The following is a 20,640-nucleotide window of genomic DNA, read 5'->3' on the forward strand; positions in this document are numbered from 1 at the left end:
ACAGCTTGCTTTGCGAATAGTTGATTCTACAGGCTATATTATAATACCATCTGAAAACAGATAAAGTGAGAACTATAACAAGTGAGCTGGAGGTGTTGCACTGTGAAGCCACAATCTGTAGATGTCAAAATGAGGCCATGTCAGTGTGAATAGGGGCACACATGTCACCCATGGAATGTAATAAATATCATAACATAATATCATTGGTTAAGAGCATCAGAACTACACAGAAAACATATCTGTCAGGAGAGCTTTAGATCATATGTCGGTGGAACTTGCAGTGAAATGAGACATCGGTTCTAATGACAGATCTAAGGAACTGTGCACTCATTACTTGATGAGATTTTAAAATGTATTTTTAAATGTAACCTTTATTTAACTAGGCAAGTCAGTTTAGAACAAATTATTACTTACAATGACAGCCTACCGGGGAAACAATGGGTTTACTGCCTTGTTCAGGGGCAGAACAATAGATTTAAACCTTGTCGGCTCAGGGAATTGATCCAGTAACCTTTCAGTTACTAGCCCAACGCTCTAACCACTAGGCTACCATGCCACCTGAGATGTCCTTGATCAAGTCCAATTTGTTATTATTAATCCATTGAGAAATGTTCTATGAGTGTTATGAGATGCTGTTGAAAGGGTACTTACAGTACAGTAGTCGATTGGCAGGTGCTGACTGATGCTTTTCAGGGGAACCAAGAGTACATTCCAAAAGCAAAAGGACAAGAACTCACTTAGTGACAAAAATCTTTAAAAATATATATATACTTTCCCAACAATAAAAAAAAATCTGAAACACTGAATAATTCTCTATCATTCCATGTATTCTGTGAAAATGGTACCCATATGTTTTGTGGATATACACTGTACTGCTGGTATTGTACAAAAACAGATCTGTCATCAATTAACCCCCTGCGCACACACACACACACACACACACACACACACACACACACACACACACACACACACACACACACACACACACACACACACACACACACACACACACACACACACTCACACACACACACACACACACACACACACACATCAACCATGATTTCCAGTAAGACATGTCAGCACCAGTAAAACTCTCTGTAAAGGAGCAGGGAACCCGCAAGTTGAGCCGAGTCCAACCAACCAGACTGGCATCCACAGCCTTGTGCTGTAACAAGGACCCTGTGATGGTTATGGAAGAGAGAGATGGAAGAGAGAGCATACACTTGGCTCACTGGGTTTTCCATTCTGTCATCTACCAGCAGCTTCTAGCTTAGCAACATACAATGGCGCAGTCTCATAAGTCTATTAAACCAAATCTGACTCAAAATAAGTCAGACCACACAAAGATGTATTGTGTCCAATGTAAATTGTAACAGTGTTCGTTAAATTAATTTGACTTGATCTATGATCTAATAAGCAACACTCGCAAAGACAAAAAAAACTCTATAGACACACACACACACACACACACACACACACACACACACATACACACACACACACACACACAAAATCAGGCCAGGCTCCAGACCGGAATAACTAATTTCCTGCCTAGTCATTGAGCAGAAACTCTGACGTTCAACGGTGCTTTCCATCATCATGAGGGTTAGCCTAAGGCAAAAACGAATGGAAAATATGTGTACAGTATATCAAATGAAGGACTACAATATGTAGAAAAAAAGAGGTAGGGAAGTGCTGCTTAGGTACACAATAGTAGATTTTGGTAGACAGAGGGTGCTCTTTGGTAAAAGGGGTAAATTGATCATCGTAAAGAAAGGAGGACCAAGGCACTCTTCGTATCATTAATAAAAATACCATTATTTGTATGGAATTGTCACGCCTATTCCTGTTCCCTCCTGATACTTTGCCATTGGACAAACAGATAACAATCAGGGACAAACATGCACAATAAAATGGTTTCGCAAGTGAGCAGTCAAAATGTCCTTCAGTATAACAGCAGTATCTTTTCACTCAACAGATAGAAATGACCTTATGACATATTTGTCAAGCACAACCGAATATTATCCAACTAGCAGGTTAAGTCAAACCAAATAAGATAGAAGTGGAAGACCAAGGTTTTCATTACAAAGTTGTATCACAGTGACATTGTACTTCCAAGTCTAAGTCTACAGGCTACTGTGTGGAATGCATGTGGATTCCTGTTGTCAAAACACTGATTGAAGTGTTTTGGAGTAACTAAGTATTTCAGATCTTGGTTTCGGTAGCCAAGGAAATGAGTGAGGGAGTTAAGATCTCCCCTTGGCCCTAACCTCTGACTTGTGTGATACGCCACATCCGCATGCAGCCACACACACAATAAACCCATCCAAAATACTAGCTTTGTTCTTCAAAAGTTATAAGGCATGGGGAAGCTGTTGCCACAGTAGCTCCAACGTTTAGGGCAAAACATACAATGCAAAAAGGGGAAGTTTTGAGCAGACAGTCATACTGTAGCCAACACGTGCATAGTTATTACAATATATGCTTGAACCAAGTAATATTTCCACTTACCTTATTGCTTAATAATGCTTACATATTTTGCAATACTCATCTCACATGTATATTTGTTTATTTTATTTATTTAACTTTATTTAACTTTATTCTGTCCTATTCTCCTGTATCTTAGTCTATGCCGCTCTTACATTGCTCGTCCAAATATTTATATATTCTTTATTCCATTGCTTTACTTTAGATTGTGTGTATTGTTAGATATTACTTGTTAGATATTACTGCTCTGTTGGAGATAGAAACACAAGCATTTTGTTACACCTGCAATAACATCTGCTAAACATGTGTATGTGACCAATAACATCTGCTAAACATGTGTATGTGACCAATAACATCAGCTAAACATGTGTATGTGACCAATAACATCTGCTAAACATGTGTATGTGACCAATAACATCTGCTAAACATGTGTACGTGACCAATAACATCTGCTAAACATGTGTATGTGACCAATAACATCTGCTAAACATGTGTATGTGACCAATAACATCTGCTAAACATGTGTATGTGACCAATAACATCTGCTAAACATGTGTACGTGACCAATAACATCTGCTAAACATGTGTATGTGACCAATTACATCTGCTAAACACGTGTATGTGACCAATTACATCTGCTAAACACGTGTATGTGACCAATTACATCTGCTAAACACGTGTATATAACAAATAACATTTGATTTGGATGGATATTCTCCACTCAGAACAGACCAAACACCTTTTCTACCACAGATTTTGCATCACACAAGCATAACATTGCCTTTATCCTCATTGGGATGTGGGAAATGTCCGTATGAGGGAGAATCTGTCTAGTTTTACTATCGTTGTTGGGACTTTTGAAGATTGAAGAACCAACAAACACAATAAACCCCTCCACTCAGAATGAAACAAACACATTTACACCTTTATTTACCAAATACAGTAAATGGCATCATATTAAGGTCATCATGCAATGGGATTAACATGGTGAATATAGGCATACGTTCACTGTGCTAATCCAATTCTACTGTATTTTAGTCTATGTTCTTACATTACCAGTCCAAATATTTATATATTCTTAATTCCATTCCTTGACGTTGAATATGTGTATTGTTACTTGTTCGATATTACTGCACTGTTGGAGATAGAAACGCAAGCATTTTGTTACACCCTCATTAATAACTTTTGAAAAACTCTCCGTCAATTAGGCCTAGCCTGCTCTCCAGTGGTGATGGAGTGATCTACACCACAGTGATAGAGTGATCTACACCACTGCAAATCACGAAAACACTATGCGAAGCATGCACGCGGATACTTGTGTGCCCGCGTCTCCATCGAGGATCCTGGCAGTTGTTCTCCAACATGGCGACGTCAGGTGAGAATTGTGTTAGCTAAATTCTGCATGGGCCGGGTGTTTTTAGAAAGGGATGGATTCACCGTTTTGAAATGCATACTTTGAAGTGTGTCGACTTCACATGCTTTGTGTCAGGAGGGGCTGTATCGTGGCGGACGCTGCAGGGAGGGAGTGGGCATGGAACCATGTAAACATCGCACTTTACAGGGTAACGTTATTTTTCTCCGAAGACCAGCTGGTCATTGTGCACAGGAATGCTCATGCGCCATCATAGGTAGTATGCAACTGTCTCAGTCCCAAACAAACTATGTCAACACAATGAGTTATATCTGCAGGGTTTTAGAAATATGTACCCAAAGTTATATAGACACTTGACCTGACATCTATGTAAACAAAGAGTAGACAGCTGGCTAGCCTACGTTGACAGTGTCTGGGGCATGCGTAGTAGACCAGGGTGGGGGGTAGTTTATGTTTTTGTGGTGCGTCAACATCTGATGGAGGAGGGAATGGTGATGGCCTCATTTCATGCTCTTCTGCAAGTCTGTAAAGTGAACATCCACATTACACACGGTTCTGTGACCCATGTGGCGTGCTTGGAATGACCCTTAAATATCGGGCTCTGTTAGTCTCTTTGCAGGGATATTATTTTCCGTCACTGACTCACTGCTAAGTGCAACACACCCAAACACTTTTGCCTGATTCAATCCCTTTGGCCCAAAAGCAAGCCACGCTGAGTTGTACACTACTGGGATGGCCAGGTTACCCGTCCACCCTTATTGCTGTGTAACGACCCGGGGTTTATAAGCGCTGTGCTTTTGCGGCACGGTCGATAGCGTGCCGGACCTCGGGCTCGAATGTCGAGGGTTCGAGACCTGCTGTGTCATTACAATATTGTAAAGGACAGTGTAAAAATTACAAATTTAAATAAATGATCCAAGCCAGCACAATAAGGCCAAAGACAGTATGAAGATATGTTACATGTCCTTCTCCACTATAATCCCCAATCACACTTGCAATGTGTAAAAAGAAAAACGTCATGGCGATGTTGGCTAGCTAAACTAATGCGTGGAATCACGTAATCGTGTTTAGCGCCGAACTGCGCATTTGCAACTCAAAGGCCCTCCTTCAATATAAAGTTGTTTTTGACAACAACAAAAAATGAAAAAGTCACTTTCACGGGGTAGGAGTAATAACATGTTCAACTATTTAAGACATTGGCTCGAATCTAGGTTGAGCCTTTAGATTTCGAGGAAAATTCTTCCATAGAGGTTATTCACTTCTCAGACCCCTGTTTGGTCTGTTTCACAAGAGGAGGGGGGGGGGGGGGGTGCAGCAGCACTACCATTTTCCTGTCACAGTGAGTCTTGTCAGAAACTTGCCAAAGAGCTGTTTGACCGTGATAAAATGTCACCCTCTCCTCACAGCAGCTAAGAAGAAGGGGAATAAGACCCTATCCCTGACTAACTTCCTGGCAGAGGACAAGGGGGGTAATGCACCCCCAAGTTACCCCCCCACCAAGTCCACTAGCAGCTGGGCCGACGAGACAGATGACCTAGACACAGAGGGTGAGATTCTTCAGAAAAAGGATGCAGCATCAGAGTTATTTGTTCTCCTTTCTCCAACCAGGATACATTTTGTTAAGATTTGGCTACTGTAACTCATGTAGGCCCAATCCTGTTCTGTGACATTCATCTCTGGTCAGTACACCTGTGTTTTGGTATTCATAGTCAACGTGTCAGAACAGCATCTGACCCATCTTATCGTGAGGATCCGTACATACCAAGGCAGCATGATCTTAAAAGGGAAATCTGCAGTTTAAACAATGACAAAAATTGCGACCCTGGCACTGTTTTTGGTAACTATCTGAGGATTGGGGCTGGAGAAATGTAACCACTCTCAAATTCATAGACAGAGCTATGCATGCAATGACACATCATCCATGAGATCAAAATTATACTTTCAACCATGTTTTGAGGCTATAACGTGTTTGTGTACAATTACATTGTGAAAGTGAAAACTGTAACTAGGCCACTCAGGAACATTCAATGTTGACCTGGTAAGCAACTCCAGTGTATATTTGGTCTTGTGCTTTAGGTTATGGTGCTGCTGAAAGGTGAATTTGTCTCCCAGTGTCTGTTGGAAAGTAGACTGAACCAGGTTTTCCTCTAGAATTTTGCCTGTGCTTAGCTCTATTCCATTTATTTTTATCCCCCCCAAAAAACTTGTTAGTCTTTGTCAATTACAAGCATACCCATAACATGATGCAGCCACCATCATCCTTGAACATTTGAAAAGTGGTGCTCAGTTATGTGTTGTGTTGCATTTGCACCAAACATAACACGTTGTATTCAGAACATTAAGTTAATTTCTTTGTCACATTTTTTGCAGTTTTACTTTAGTGCCTTATTGCAAAAATGCATGTTTTGGAATATTTGTATTTTGTACAGGCTTTGTTCTTTTCACTCCTTTTACTCTAGGTTAGTATTGTGGAGTAACTGCAATGTTGTTGACCCATCCTCAGTTTTCTCCTATCACAGCCATTAAACTCTGCAACTGTTTTAAAGTCACCATTGGCCTCATGGTGAAATCCCTGAGCGCTTTCCATTAAGGTGTATTGTGGGTAGGCGAGAGACACAAAATCTGAATTGAATACATTTTAAATTCAGACTGTAACACAACACAAAGTCAAGGGGTGTGAATATTTTCTGAAGGCACTGTATATTATTAATTTGAAAGTTAAAAAAAATCATGTCCAATCATAGATTGGCCCTTTAACCTCCAATCCCTCTATATTTCTCCCTTCTCCCTCCAGTATCCACCTCCTGGCATACAGAGGAGGATATTTCCCGGGCCCCAGCCATCGACCGCTCCATCCTGCCCACAGCACCCCGTTCAGCCTGGGAGCCAAACGTTGGCCGCTCTTCTATTCCTCGCGGTCCCCCTTACACCGCCTTCCTGGGCAACCTGCCCTACGATGTGACTGAGGACTCCATCATGGACTTCTTCAGGGGCGTGGGGGTAAGTGCATTTCAAATTTAGCACGTTTGGCCCTACCCAAAGCATAACATTTAAGCCTAAATCTGTTGTGTTACACAGTTAATTCCTTTGTGGGTCCTCTGTAGCTCAGTTGGTAGGGCATTGCACTTGTAATGCCAGGATAGTGGGTTCGATTCCCAGGTCCACCCGTACGTAATATGTATGCAGGCATGACTGTAGGTCTCTTTGGATAAAAGCATCTGCTGAATGGCATACATTATTATAAGCCCTCGAAATGAAATCTGGACCTTGAAGGCAGTTCCACTGCTTTTTTCTTTCTTTCATTCTATCCCTCTAATCAGGGACTGATTTAGACCTAGGACACCAGGTGGGTGCAATTAATTATCAGGCAGAACAGAAAAGCAGCAGTAGTCCGGACCTCGTAGAGTAAGATTTAAATACCCCTGTTATAAATTATTTGCCAACTTGCTGCTAGTATTTGTTCATTTAAACCCAGACATACTATATCTTTGTTTGACTCTGTCTGTCTGTCTGTCTGTCTGTGTGTCTGTGTGTGTGTGTGTGTAGATCAGTGCAGTACATCTTCCTAGAGAACCCAGTAACCAAGACCGCTCAAAGGGGTTTGGCTATGCTGAGTTTGATGATGTGGAATCTCTCCTGAGTGCCTTGAGTCTAAACAAAGAGGTTAGTCCAATATACAAAGTGAGCTTCAAGGAAAATAGTCCATAGGTTTAGCCACTAGCTGGTGAAACGGCAGTCAATAGGTTTGGCCACTAGATGGCACATGTCATCCATTACTTTTGTAATGTTGTTTGCTCTTCCTCCTCTTCCTCCATGCAGAACTTCGGAAACAGAAGGATCCTTGTGGACATTGCAGATTGGTCTTGTTGGATTTGACATTTTGAACATTGAGATAGTAAAGACATGATAGATCAGACACATAGTATATTAAGGAGTGAGATCTGTAGAAAGAGAGTGGCTGTGGAATGTGCTGTGTGGACGGGAGGAGCTCAACGGATTGCTATTGGGGAGACGGATGGACATCTGTGGACTAGAAGGAGGAGGGGTTGAGGTCAGGAAGTGAGGTCAGATCCCCTGAAGGTAAAGGTTACTAAAGGTTTACTACCCTTTTCCTGTGGAACCATAAGATTTAAGGATTGGAGAGAAGGAGGAGTGTCTTAAGGGGGATGTATATAACTGTGATGGTGAGAAATGTTGGTCTGTCTGACCCTTTGAGCAGAATTAAATTTGGTTAAAGCTTCTCTAGAGTCCGTGAGTTATTTACTCTGAAAGATAAGAACCTAACAGTCTAAGGACAAAGGTGTGAATCTTATGTTTGTGTAGCTACAGTACAAAAGCTGAAGAACATACATACGCACATCTAGGTACTTTTTTGCAGGTGATGGAGTTATAGGCGAACTCATGAAAAAGGAAAATGCCACACGATGCTGTTCATGCTCCCAGGTGATTTTGTTGCAACGTTTCGACCCTTCATCCCTTAGGTCTTATCCCAAGATGGCATAGCAGTCAGACGTCCTTTGTCCTCGTCTTGGTGTATATATTTACACCTTTCTTCGCATATCTTTTATATATTTTATTCTCCAAAAACACTCTCCTGCAACCGGCCTCACCAATTTAAAAAAAAAGTTATTATTTACCTAAAATCTGAAATCCACAATAGAAGCTAGCCAGAAGCTAGCCAGTTTACTGGCTAACGTTAGTATTCAGCTAACCACGGTTTGTGGTCATCAGCTATCCTTAAGCTCGAAAATCTATCGCCAGTTTTGTACATCGCGACTCAGACCAGAACATACCGGACCTATTTTTCTTTCCATATCCCCGGATTTCAACCCCAAGCTCTGGACATTTACACCTGGATCTCGCAGCTAGCTAGCTGATATCCGTGTGACTATTGGCTTACATCGATCCCGGAGCAAACATCAATTATTCCGGAGCTAGCCAGCTGAAGAGTTCCATCAGCCACTCCTGGGCTACAATCACCTATCCGGACCCGTTTTACTGCCGATGCGGAGCCCCACTGGACCTTCACGACTGGACTACCGACGTTATCTGCCCGAGGGAGTTATCCAACTGGTCCCATTACCTGAACGCGACATTACCTGAACGCCCATCTAGCTAATCGTTAGCTGTCTTATCGGCTGCTATCTGAATAGGTCTATCGGACAATTTTTCTTGGGTCACTATAATTGGATTGATCCCCTCTACCACACGGAACCCCACTAATCTACCAACAGAAACGCACGAGGTGGCTAAAAACAGACCTCCATCCTATGCTAGCTTGTTACCGATGGCACGGCTAGCTGTCTGAATCGCCGTGACCCCAACCAACCTCACTACTCACTGGACCCTTATGATCACTCGGCTAAGCATGCCTCTCCTTAATGTCAAATGCCTTGTCCATTGCTGTTCTGGTTAGTGTTTATTGGCTTATTTCACTGTAGAGCCTCTAGTTCTGCTCACTATACCTTATCCAACCTATTAGTTCCAACACCCACACATGCGATGACATCACCTGGTTTCAATGATGTTTCTCGAGACAATATCTCTCTCATCATCACTCAATACCTAGGTTTACCTCCACCCTATTCACATCCTACCATACCTTTCTCTGTACATTATACCTTGAAACTATTTTTATCGCCCCTAGAAACCTCCTTTTACTCTCTGTTCCAGACGTTCTAGATGACCAATTCTCATAGCTTTTAGCCATACCCTTATCCTACTCCTCCTCAGTTCCTCTGGTGATGTAGAGGTGAATCCAGGCCCTGCAGTGCCTAGCTCCACTCCTATTCCCCAGGCGCTCTCTTTTGATAACTTCTGTAACCGTAATAGCCTTGGTTTCATGCATGTTAACATTAGAAGCCTCCTCCCTAAGTTTGTTTTATTCACTGCTTTAGCACACTCTGCCAACCCGGATGTTCTAGAATCCTGGCTTAGGGAGACCACCAAAAATTCTGAAATTTTCATCCCTAACTACAACATTTTCAGACAAGATAGAACGGCCAAAGGGGGTGGTGTTGCAATCTACTGCAAAGAGAGCCTGCAGAGTTCTGTCCTACTATCCAGGTCTGTACCCAAACAATTTGAACTTCTACTTTTAAAAATACACCTCTCTAAAAATAAGTCTCCCACCGTTGCCGCCTGCTATAGACCACCCTCTGCCTCAAGCTGTGCTCTGGACACCATATGTGAACTGATTGCCCCCCCCCCCATCTATCTTCAGAGCTCGTGCTACTAGGCGACCTAAACTGGAACATGCTTAACACCCCAGCTATCCTACAATCTAAGCTTGATGCACTCAATCTCACAAAAATGATCAATGAACCTACCAGGTACCACTACAAAGCCGTAAACATGGGCACCCTCATAGATATCATCCTAACCAACTTGCCCTCTAAATACACCTCTGCTGTTTCCAACCAAGATCTCAGCGATCACTTCCTCATTGCCTGCATCTGTAATGGGTCAGTGGTCAAACGACCTCCACTCATCACTGTCAAACGCTCCCTGAAACACTTCAGCGAGCAGGCCTTTCTAATCGACCTGGTCTGGGATCCTGGAAGGATATTGATCTCATCCCGTCAGTAGAGGATGCCTGGTTATTTTTTAAGAATGCCTTCCTCACCATCTTAAAAAAGCATGCCCCATTCAAGAAATTTAGAACCAGGAACAGATATGGCCCTTGGTTCTCTCCAGAGCTGACTGCCCTTAACCAACACAAAAACATCCTATGGCGTTCTGCATTAGCATCGAACAGCCCCCGTGATATGCCACTTTTCAGGGAAGCTAGAAACCAATATACACAGGCAGTTAGAAAAGCCAGGGCTAGCTTTTTCAAGCAGAAATTTGCTTCCTGCAACACAAACTCAAAAAAGTTCTGGGACACTGTAAAGTCCATGGAGAATAAGAACACCTCCTCCCAGCTGCCCTCTGCACTGAGGATAGGAAATGCTGTCACCACTATAATCACTATAATTGAGAATTTCAATAAGCATTTTTCTACGGCTGGCCATGCTTTCCACCTGGCTACCCCTACCCCGGTCAACAGCACTGCACCCCCCACAGCAACTCGCCCAAGCCTTCCCCATTTCTCCTTCTCCCAAATCCAGTCAGCTGATGTTCTGAAAGAGCTGCAAAATCTGGACCCCTACAGATCAGCCGGGCTAGACAATCTGGACCCTTTCTTTTGTTGCCACCCCTATTACTAGCCTGTTCAACCTGTCTTTCGTGTCGTCTGAGATTCCCAAAGATTGGAAAGCAGCTGCGGTCATCCCCCTCTTCAAAGGGGGGGACACTCTTGACCCAAACTGCTACAGACCTATATCTATCCTACTCTGCCTTTCTAAGGTCTTCGAAAGCCAAGTCAACAAACAGATTACCGACCATTTCGAATCCCACCGCTATGCAATCTGGTTTCAGAGCTGGTCATGGGTGCACCTCAGCCATGCTCAAGGTCCCAAATGATATCTTAACCGCCATCAATAAGAAACAATACTGTGCAGCCAAATTCATTGACCTTGCCAAGGCTTTCGACTCTGTCAATCACCACATCCACATCCTCATCGGCAGACTCGACAGCCTTGGTTTCTTAAATGATTGCCTCGCCTGGTTCACCAACTACTTCTCTGATAGAGTTCAGTGTGTCAAATCGGAGGGTCTGTTGTCCGGGCCTCTGGCAGTCTCTATGGGGGTGCCACAAGGTTCAATTCTTGGACCGACTCTCTTTTCTGTATACACAGAAAGTGCCATCCATTTTGTCACCAAAGCCCCATATACTACCCACTACTGCAACCTGTACGCTCTCGTTGGCTGGCCCTCGCTTCATACTCGTTGCCAAACCCACTGGCTCCAGGTCATCTACAAGACCCTGGTAGGTAAAGTCCCCCCTTATCTCAGCTCGCTGGTCACCATAGCAGCACCCACCTGTAGCACGCGCTCCAGCAGGTATATCTCTCTTGTCACCCCCAAAACCAATTCTTCCTTTGGCCGCCTCTCCTTCCAGTTCTCTGCTGCCAATGACTGGAACGAACTACAAAAATCTCTGAAACTGGAAACACTTATCTCCCTCTCTAGCTTTAAGCACCAGATTACTGAGCAGCTCACATATTACTGCACCTGTACATAGCCTATCTATAATTTAGCCCAAACAACTACCTCTTTCCCTACTGTATTTATTCATTTATTTTGCTCCTTTACACCCCATTATTTCTATCTCTACTTTGCACATTCTTCCACTGCAAATCAACCATTCCAGTGTTTTACTTGCTATATTGTATTTACTTCGCCACCATGGCCTTTTTTTGCCTTTACCTCCCTTATCGCACCTCATTTGCTCACATCGTATATAGACTTATTTTTCTACTGTATTATTGACTGTATGTTTGTTTTACTCCATGTGTAACTACTCTGTGTTGTTGTATGTGTCGAACTGCTTTGCTTTATGTTGGCCAGGTCGCAATTGTAAATGAGAACTTGTTCTCAATTTGCCTACCTGTTTAAATAAAGGTGAAATAAATAAAATAAAAAATCAGGAATGCATGTCCTAGGTTGGGGTGGAAGGACCTACAGTTGAAGTTGGAAGCTTACATACACCTTAGCCAAATATATTTAAACTCAGTTTTTCACAATTCCTGACATTTAATCCAAGTAAAAATTCCCTGTTTTAGGTCAGTTAGGATCACCACTTTATTTTAAGAATGTGAAATGTCAGAATAATAGTAGAGAGGGATTTATTTAAGCATTTATTTCATTCATCACATTCCCAGTGGGTCAGAAGTTTACATGCACTCAATTAGTATTTGGTAGCATTGCCTTTAAATTGTTTAACTTGGTTTAAACATTTCGGGTAGCCTTACCACAATACGTTGGGTGAATTTTGGCCCATTCCTGGTGTAACTGAGTCAGGTTTGTAGGCCTCCTTGCTCTCACACGTGTTTTCAGTTCTGCCCACACATTTTCTATGGGATTGAGGTCAGGGCTTTGTGATGGCCACTCCAATACCTTGACTTTGTTGTCCTTAAGCCATTTTGCCACAACTTTGGAAGTATGCTTGGGGTCATTGTCCATTTGGAAGACCCATTTGCGACCAAGCTTTAACTTCCTGACTGATGTCTTGAGATGTTGCTTCAATATATCCACGTAATTGTCCCTCCTCATGATGCCATATATTTTGTGAAGTGCACCAGTCCCCCCTGCAGCAAAGCACCCCTTCAACATGATGCTGCCACCCACGTGCTTCACGGTTGGGATGGTGTTCTTCGGCTTGCGAGCATCCCCCTTTTTCCTCCAAACATAACGATGGTCATTATGGCTAAACAGTTCTATTTTCGTTTCATCAGACCAGAGGACATTTCTCCAAAAACTACGATCTTTGTCCACATGTGCAGTTGCAAACCGTAGTCTGGCTTTTTTATGGCAGTTTTGGAGCAGTGGCTTCTTCCTTGCTGAGCGGCCTTTCAGGTTATGACGATATAGGACTCGTTTTACTGTGGATATAGATACTTTTGTACCTGTTTCCTCCAGCATTTTCACAATGTCCTTTGCTGTTGTTCTGGGATTGATTTGCACTTTTTGCACCAAAGTAGGTTCATCTCTAGGAGACAGAACGCCTCTCCTTTCTGAGCGGTATGACGGCTGCATGGTCCCATGGTGTTTATACTTGCGTACTATTGTTTGTACAGATGAACGTTGTATCTTCAGGCGTTTGGATATTTCTCCCAAGGATGAACCACACTTGTGGAGGTCTACAATTTGTTTTCTGAGGTCTTGACTGATTTCTTTTGATTTTCCCATGATGTCAAGCAAAGAGGAACTGAGTTTGAAGGTAGGCCTTGAAATACATCCACAGGTACACCTCCAATTGACTCAAATGATGCCAATAAGCCTATCAGAAGCTTCTAAAACCATGACATAATTTTCTGGAATTTTCTAAGCTGTTTAAAGGCACAATCTTCTGACCCACTGGAATTGTGATACAGTGAAATAATCTGTAAACAATTGTTGGATAAATGACTTGTCTTGCACATAGTAGATGTCCTAACCGAGTTGCCAGAACTATAGTTTGTTAACAAGAAATTTGTGGAGTGGTTGAAAAAACAAGTTTTAATGACCACAACCTAAGTGTATGTAAACTTCCGACTTCAACCGTATTACTGAGGTTGGTGTATGTATTCCATGCCCTGCTAATTTCAATTCCATCCAACTTTTTTAATAAAATAAATGGCCTGCTCTCCAACTTTATTTGGAATGGAAATACCTCAAGATTCAAATGGACTGTTTTACACTTGCTACATTCCCGACAGAATGCACACAGAAATGTCACATCTCTGTTGGAGATGCAAAGAGCACAACGGAACCCTATTACATGTGCTGGTCATGTGACTAACATCTTTTGGGGATAATGTCTGAGCTAGCATTTCATTGTGTCTAGGAATTTACATCCATCCATCTCCACGATTTATGTCTGTTGGGAAATGTAAATATTGGTGATCGATGTCAGAGTAATTTTTAAAATCTAGGTCTAATTGCTGCAAAACAATGTATACTCATCAATTGGAAAGCCTCATGCTCACCGTCAATACCAAACTGGAGGGTTGACAATCTAGTAACCTCCCTTTAGATTCTGTATATTATAAAGTTAAACAAAAACTGAAAATATTTGACAAACTTTGGAAAATATATGTTGATCACATTCGACTTTTGTATAGTGGGTGTTGTGTTTTTGTTATGTTGTTTGTGAAGGCTTGTAGTATGACTAATATTGTATTTTTGCCGCTTCCCTCGGGTAGTTTTGACTGTCGCGCCGGTGGTGGTGGTGGGGGTCGCAGGGCATTTGGCACTGGTTACAGGCGTGATGAGGGAGGACAGGATAGCTACCGGCAAGATGGCTACCGACAGGATAGCTACTGACAGGATGACACCAGGGTAGTGGGGAAGTTGATACTGAAGTTGATACTGAAACCCCGTAGCCTACCTAAAGAGGTGGAGTAGAGCAGCACCCTGTCTGCCCCCTCGGACAGGGCTGCCTCCATCTTCGGTGGGGCCAAGCCAGTGGACAAGGCTGCCAAGGAGAGAGAGGTGGAGGAGAGGCTGAAGAGGGAACAAGAAAAACTGCAGCGAGAGCTAGAAGACAGAATCACAGACCACAATCCCAGAGAGAGGTATGTTACGAAAGGGAAGAAGATCATAGGCTAACATGAGGAAATGGAGTATGTCTGTAGAATAAACTTCAATTATACTGTGTTGTGTTATCTTTGACTCATTGATCCTGACCATCCCTCAGGCACCCCAGCTGGCGCAGTGAGGACCAACCGGCAGGATGCTCTCAGACTGGCAGTGAGTTTTCCCAAACCAGGCAGCCGTGGCCAATCCTGCAGAGGTGAGCAATTTACTGGTTATGATGGGTAATTGAGTCAGGGACGATATCAGTACTCTATTCACTTAGACACCTTCAGACGGTAATGTTGTGGTTCAAGCAGGCTCCTTTCCCAGGGTTGGTATAAAAGCAGAACACTCATTTCCTGTTGGACATTTGTTGACATGGGACAACAGTCATATATTGTTTTTCTTTTATTCTTCCTCTCCGATTCCCAGCCTCCAAGCGCAGGGAGAGCGAGCGCTCGGTGGACAGTGGGCGTGAAGAGGAGCCCTCCTCCCCTGTGGCCGAGCCCTCCCAGACAAGACAGTCCGCCTCGCTCCACCTCCCAAGGAGAACGCCTGGGCCAAGAGGACCACGCCCGTTGGGGGCTCCAGTGAGGGCGAGGCCCGGCCACCGTCTCCCCCAGCAATGACACACCCCTACAGCTCACCAGGTTAGAGGTCAACCCTTAGATTAATTCTATGGTACACCTCACCCTACAATCCACAGTCCCCTAACACCTAGAACAGGAATGCCCAACCCTATTTGTTTGTTATTCTAGCAATCCACCTAACTGAAGGTAGTTTTATTGCACCTAACTGAAGGTAGTTTTATTGCACCTACCTGAAGGTAGTTGTATTGCACCTAACTGAAGGTAGTTGTATTGCACCTAACTGAAGGTAGTTTTATTGCACCTAACTGAAGGTAGTTTTATTGCACCTAACTGAAGGTAGTTTTATTGCACCTACCTGAAGGTAGTTTTATTGCACCTAACTGAAGGTAGTTTTATTGCACCTAACTGAAGGTAGTTTTATTGCACCTAACTGAAGGTAGTTTTATTGCACCTAACTGAAGGTAGTTTTATTGACATCTGTCCTTTTTGTATTTTCCCGCTCCTTTAGCTTAGCTGATGATGAAGTGCCTCAGGCAGATAAAGAAGGTAAGCATTGATTGCTGACAAACTGAATGTAACTGCTATATTCAGGTTTGAGGGATTTTCAAACGTTTCAATTGAAAAACTGATCTACTCCCCCCCCCCCCCCCCCCCCCCCCCACCCCCCCAATGCTCTTCAGAGGTCGATCGCAGCGAATAGATACAGTATGCAGCCTTGACATAATGGACGCAGACCCACATGACAATATGGAGGACAATGCATGGTGAGGGTGAATGAAAGAAGTGAAGAAGATGGAAGATGCAAAGAATGAGGTCTGCCCAACCTGGCTGGAGCAGCTCTACAGCTCCCTTCCTGCTAACCTGCTTAAAGAGAAACCCAACCCATTGCCGGCTGGATGCACCTTCAAGATTGGACCTAAACATAGAGAAATACTAGTCTGGGTACCAGTCTTTTTAGCTAACATTCCACTTCTTGTCACTCCTGACAATTTGCCAAATCTTTGGCAAGGAGTGGTATGTAATATATCAAAACAGAGACAGCGACCAGGCTAGAGAAATGCTGGACGGGTTTTTAATAAGGTTGAATTTGTCATTATAAATTAAATGTAAAAGGTGGGGTTGAGAGATGTGTAGCTACATGCGTCTTCACCACCCGCCAGTCTAGATGCTGGACTATGTAGGTTCTCTGAGCTCTAAACCTGGTTATACTAATGCTGGAGGGTCTACCTCAGAGGGACAGACTGGAGTTTTAAATCAAAGAAAAGACAGGAAAGTCCCCTGTTTTAGGGGGCTTTTGCTGACATACATTAACAAAAAAAATGTACTGTGGGGGATGCGATGTTTGTGTTTCTCTGATCATCATCTGTAGCCGTCATTAACTGGATCTTTTCAGCCACCGTCCCAATATACCGCCAATGGCTTCCTCTCCAGAAAGGAAACGCTTCCTTCCTTACGCCTCATCCGGACCTGCCTGAAAATCTCCTGGCAACCATGTCATGAAAAAAATTGTGTGAACTGTCCTAAACGTATTGGAGGCATGATCTTCACTCACTCTTATCCATGGGCCATGTGTTGACTGGAATTGAATGCAGAGGGTGTTTTTAACATTGTATGTACTGTATGTAACCCCACTATCCCAAGTGAAGAAGCACATCTCATTGGATGTTTGTTTCTCTATGTAACGTGCATGACTGTGGAAACAGACTCATGTGGTTCTTTAAGCCATGGGAATGTTGAGATGGATTTAATCAACTCCATGTGGGTGGGTCACAGAGTGGGAGAGATTTACCAAAGTGGATGTAAGGAATGTATTTTATGGTATACCACTACTAAATTATGCAGTTGTGATTTTCTGAATCTAACCCCTCACTTCACAGCTTAAAGCATTCACCCATTTTTTCAGTTTTTTCTGTTGAACTGGGCTATAAGTTTCTCTGTCACATTTTAGGTTCTCTTGTTCACTTCAAATAGATGAAAATACAATATTTGACTATTGATCTTGTAATATCCTGTATATCCTAACCACCCCTTCCACCACACCCCTGAACCCTGTGACCTTAAGCTGGGTTTTGGCCCAGATTGTGACCTCTGACATTCAGTTCTCCACTTCAGAACGCTGATGGGAAACAGGCATTGCTGTGTAACTGAGGAGAGAGGGAGCGATGGGAGTAAGCTGTGGTCTGAGGATGGTGTGGGTCCTGAGGCATGTACTGTAGTCTGAGGATGGTGTGGGTCCTGAGGTATGTACTGTAGTCTGAGGATGGCGTGGGTCCTGAGGTATATACTGTAGTCTGAGGATGGCGTGGGTCCTGAGGTATATACTGTAGTCTGAGGATGGTGTGGGTCCTGAGGTATATACTGTAGTCTGAGGATGGTGTGGGTCCTGAGGTATATACTGTAGTCTGAGGATGGCGTGAGTCCTGAGGTATATACTGTAGTCTGAGGATGGCGTGGGTCCTGAGGTATATACTGTAGTCTGAGGATGGCGTGGGTCCTGAGGTATATACTGTGGTCTGAGGATGGCGTGAGTCCTGAGGTATATACTGTAGTCTGAGGATGGCGTGGGTCCTGAGGTATATACTGTGGTCTGAGGATGGCGTGGGTCCTGAGGTATATACTGTAGTCTGAGGATGGCGTGGGTCCTGAGGTATATACTGTAGTCTGAGGATGGCGTGGGTCCTGAGGTATATACTGTAGTCTGAGGATGGCGTGGGTCCTGAGGAGTCTACTGTAGTCTGAGGATGGTGTGGGTCCTGAGGTATATACTGTGGTCTGAGGATGGCATGGGTCCTGAGGTATATACTGTGGTCTGAGGATGGCGTGGGTCCTGAGGAGTCTACTGTAGTCTGAGGATGGCGTGGGTCCTGAGGTATATACTGTAGTCTGAGGATGGTGTGGGTCCTGAGGTATATACTGTGGTCTGAGGATGGCGTGGGTCCTGAGGTATATACTGTGGTCTGAGGATGGCGTGGGTCCTGAGGTATATACTGTGGTCTGAGGATGGCGTGGGTCCTGAGGTATATACTGTGGTCTGAGGATGGCGTGGGTCCTGAGGTATATACTGTGGTCTGAGGATGGCGTGGGTCCTGAGGTATATACTGTGGTCTGAGGATGGCGTGGGTCCTGAGGCATATACTGTAGTCTGAGGATGGCGTGGGTCCTAGTCTGGGGGGGATCCTGAGGAGTCTACTGTAGTCTGGGGGGGGGGGGGGGTCCTGAGGCATATACTGTAGTCTGAGGATGGTGTGGGTCCTGAGGTATATACTGTGGTCTGAGGATGGCGTGGGTCCTGAGGTATATACTGTGGTCTGAGGATGGCGTGGGTCCTGAGGCATGTACTGTAGTCTGAGGATGGCGTGGGTCCTGAGGCATATACTGTAGTCTGAGGATGGCGTGGGTCCTGAGGCATATACTGTAGTCTGAGGATGGCGTGGGTCTTGAGGTATATACTGTAGTCTGAGGATGGTGTGGGTCCTGAGGTATATACTGTGGTCTGAGGATGGCGTGAGTCCTGAGGTATATACTGTGGTCTGAGGATGGCGTGGGTCCTGAGGTATATACTGTGGTCTGAGGATGGCGTGGGTCCTGAGGTATATACTGTAGTCTGAGGATGGTGTGGGTCCTGAGGCATATACTGTAGTCTGAGGAGGGCGTGGGTCCTGAGGCATATACTGTAGTCTGAGGATGGTGTGGGTCCTGAGGTATATACTGTAGTCTGGGGGGGGTCCTGAGGTATATACTGTAGTCTGAGGATGGCGTGAGTCCTGAGGAGTCTACTGTAGTCTGAGGATGGTGTGGGTCCTGAGGTATATACTGTAGTCTGAGGATGGCGTGGGTCCTGAGGTATATACTGTGGTCTGAGGATGGCGTGGGTCCTGAGGTATATACTGTAGTCTGAGGATGGCGTGAGTCCTGAGGTATATACTGTAGTCTGAGGATGGCGTGGGTCCTGAGGTATATACTGTAGTCTGAGGATGGCGTGGGTCCTGAGGTATATACTGTAGTCTGAGGATGGCGTGAGTCCTGAGGTATATACTGTAGTCTGAGGATGGTGTGGGTCCTGAGGTATATACTGTAGTCTGAGGATGGCGTGGGTCCTGAGGTATATACTGTAGTCTGAGGATGGCGTGGGTCCTGAGGTATATACTGTAGTCTGAGGATGGCGTGGGTCCTGAGGTATATACTGTAGTCTGAGGATGGCGTGGGTCCTGAGGCATGTACTGTAGTCTGAGGATGGCGTGGGTACTGAGGCGTATAATACAGTCTGCGGAGGGGGGTGACAATCTGAGGCTGGAACAGCTGCATGTCCTCTGAGTAACTGTTGAACTTGACATTTTCCCAGCATCTCTTCCTGCTTGTCTCCCATATGGTCTATTCCTGTACACGGAGGCAGGCAAGCTCCTCTGCCCCCGGGGGAAATCTACATTTCCTATCCAGGGGGGAGATGAACTCCCGGGCTGTGTTCAGTCAAGGTTAAGTGTGGTCAGTAATGGCCTCAGATCTGAATTCAAGGGTCAATTGAAGGAATTTTACAAGGTAATAAGCTCACCACAGCTGTGAGGAGTCACAGTTTAACTTTATTCCCTCACAATCAACTTTAATTATATTTTTTGAATGTGACACTATCCAATCTCCCACCTCTATAACAGCCAATGATTTGCGATTCACACACACACACACACACACACACACAAAAACTCTTGATAGGTATGTTTTGTCTTTGAAGTTTCCTATTTAACACTTTCCATCGCCTGTTCTGTTCCTATTTCCTCTTGTGTTTTCCATGACTACAACCTTTTGACACTGTGTTTTATGTCCGGCCTTTGTATCTGGGGGCATAGAATTGTCCAAAGTAACCAACTGACGACAATCCTACATTTGAGGATTGATTGATACATTACATCGCCAAAAGTATTTGGACACCTGCTCATCGAACATCTCATTCCAAAATGATGGGCATTAATATGGAGTTGGATTCTCCTTTACTGCTATAACAGCCTCCATTTTCTTTCCACCAGACGTTAG

General features: G+C 44.0%; 1 protein-coding gene and 1 long non-coding RNA gene across 5 annotated transcripts; both read left to right on the plus strand.

Annotated features, from left to right (window-relative positions):
* Positions 1-3,735: 3,735 nt before the first annotated feature.
* On the plus strand, positions 3,736-8,106 carry LOC118966104 (eukaryotic translation initiation factor 4B-like). 4 transcript variants are annotated; one of them, XM_036988829.1, is made up of 6 exons: positions 3,776-3,868; positions 3,983-4,055; positions 5,275-5,412; positions 6,660-6,865; positions 7,412-7,528; positions 7,685-8,106. In XM_036988829.1, exons 2-6 carry the CDS (start codon positions 4,025-4,027, stop codon positions 7,739-7,741), a joined length of 549 nt encoding a protein of 182 aa, XP_036844724.1. In that variant the 5' UTR covers positions 3,776-3,868; positions 3,983-4,024; the 3' UTR covers positions 7,742-8,106. The 4 variants fall into 4 exon arrangements, with proteins under 4 accessions (XP_036844725.1, XP_036844726.1, XP_036844724.1 ...); XM_036988828.1 differs by having other exon boundaries at positions 3,777-3,868; positions 5,272-5,412; XM_036988830.1 differs by lacking the exon at positions 3,983-4,055 and having other exon boundaries at positions 3,736-3,868; positions 5,272-5,412.
* A 6,550-nt stretch (positions 8,107-14,656) lies between these two features.
* Positions 14,657-18,792, plus strand: LOC118966105. The gene is made up of 5 exons (XR_005053334.1): positions 14,657-15,024; positions 15,147-15,242; positions 15,458-15,675; positions 16,124-16,161; positions 16,296-18,792. It is a non-coding gene; the product is annotated as an uncharacterized LOC118966105 (long non-coding RNA).
* The last annotated feature ends 1,848 nt before the right edge of the window (positions 18,793-20,640 follow it).

Source organism: Oncorhynchus mykiss, chromosome 9 (assembly GCF_013265735.2).
Source record: "Oncorhynchus mykiss isolate Arlee chromosome 9, USDA_OmykA_1.1, whole genome shotgun sequence".
Lineage (NCBI taxonomy): Eukaryota > Metazoa > Chordata > Actinopteri > Salmoniformes > Salmonidae > Oncorhynchus > Oncorhynchus mykiss.

Coding starts and splice junctions, on each gene's coding strand:
- LOC118966104 (XM_036988828.1), top strand. CDS start 4,025: ATGGAACCATGTAAACATCGCACTTTACAGG. Junction 6,866..7,411: donor ACTTCTTCAGGGGCGTGGGG/GTAAGTGCATTT, acceptor GTGTGTGTGTAG/ATCAGTGCAGTACATCTTCC. Junction 7,529..7,684: donor CCTTGAGTCTAAACAAAGAG/GTTAGTCCAATA, acceptor TCCTCCATGCAG/AACTTCGGAAACAGAAGGAT.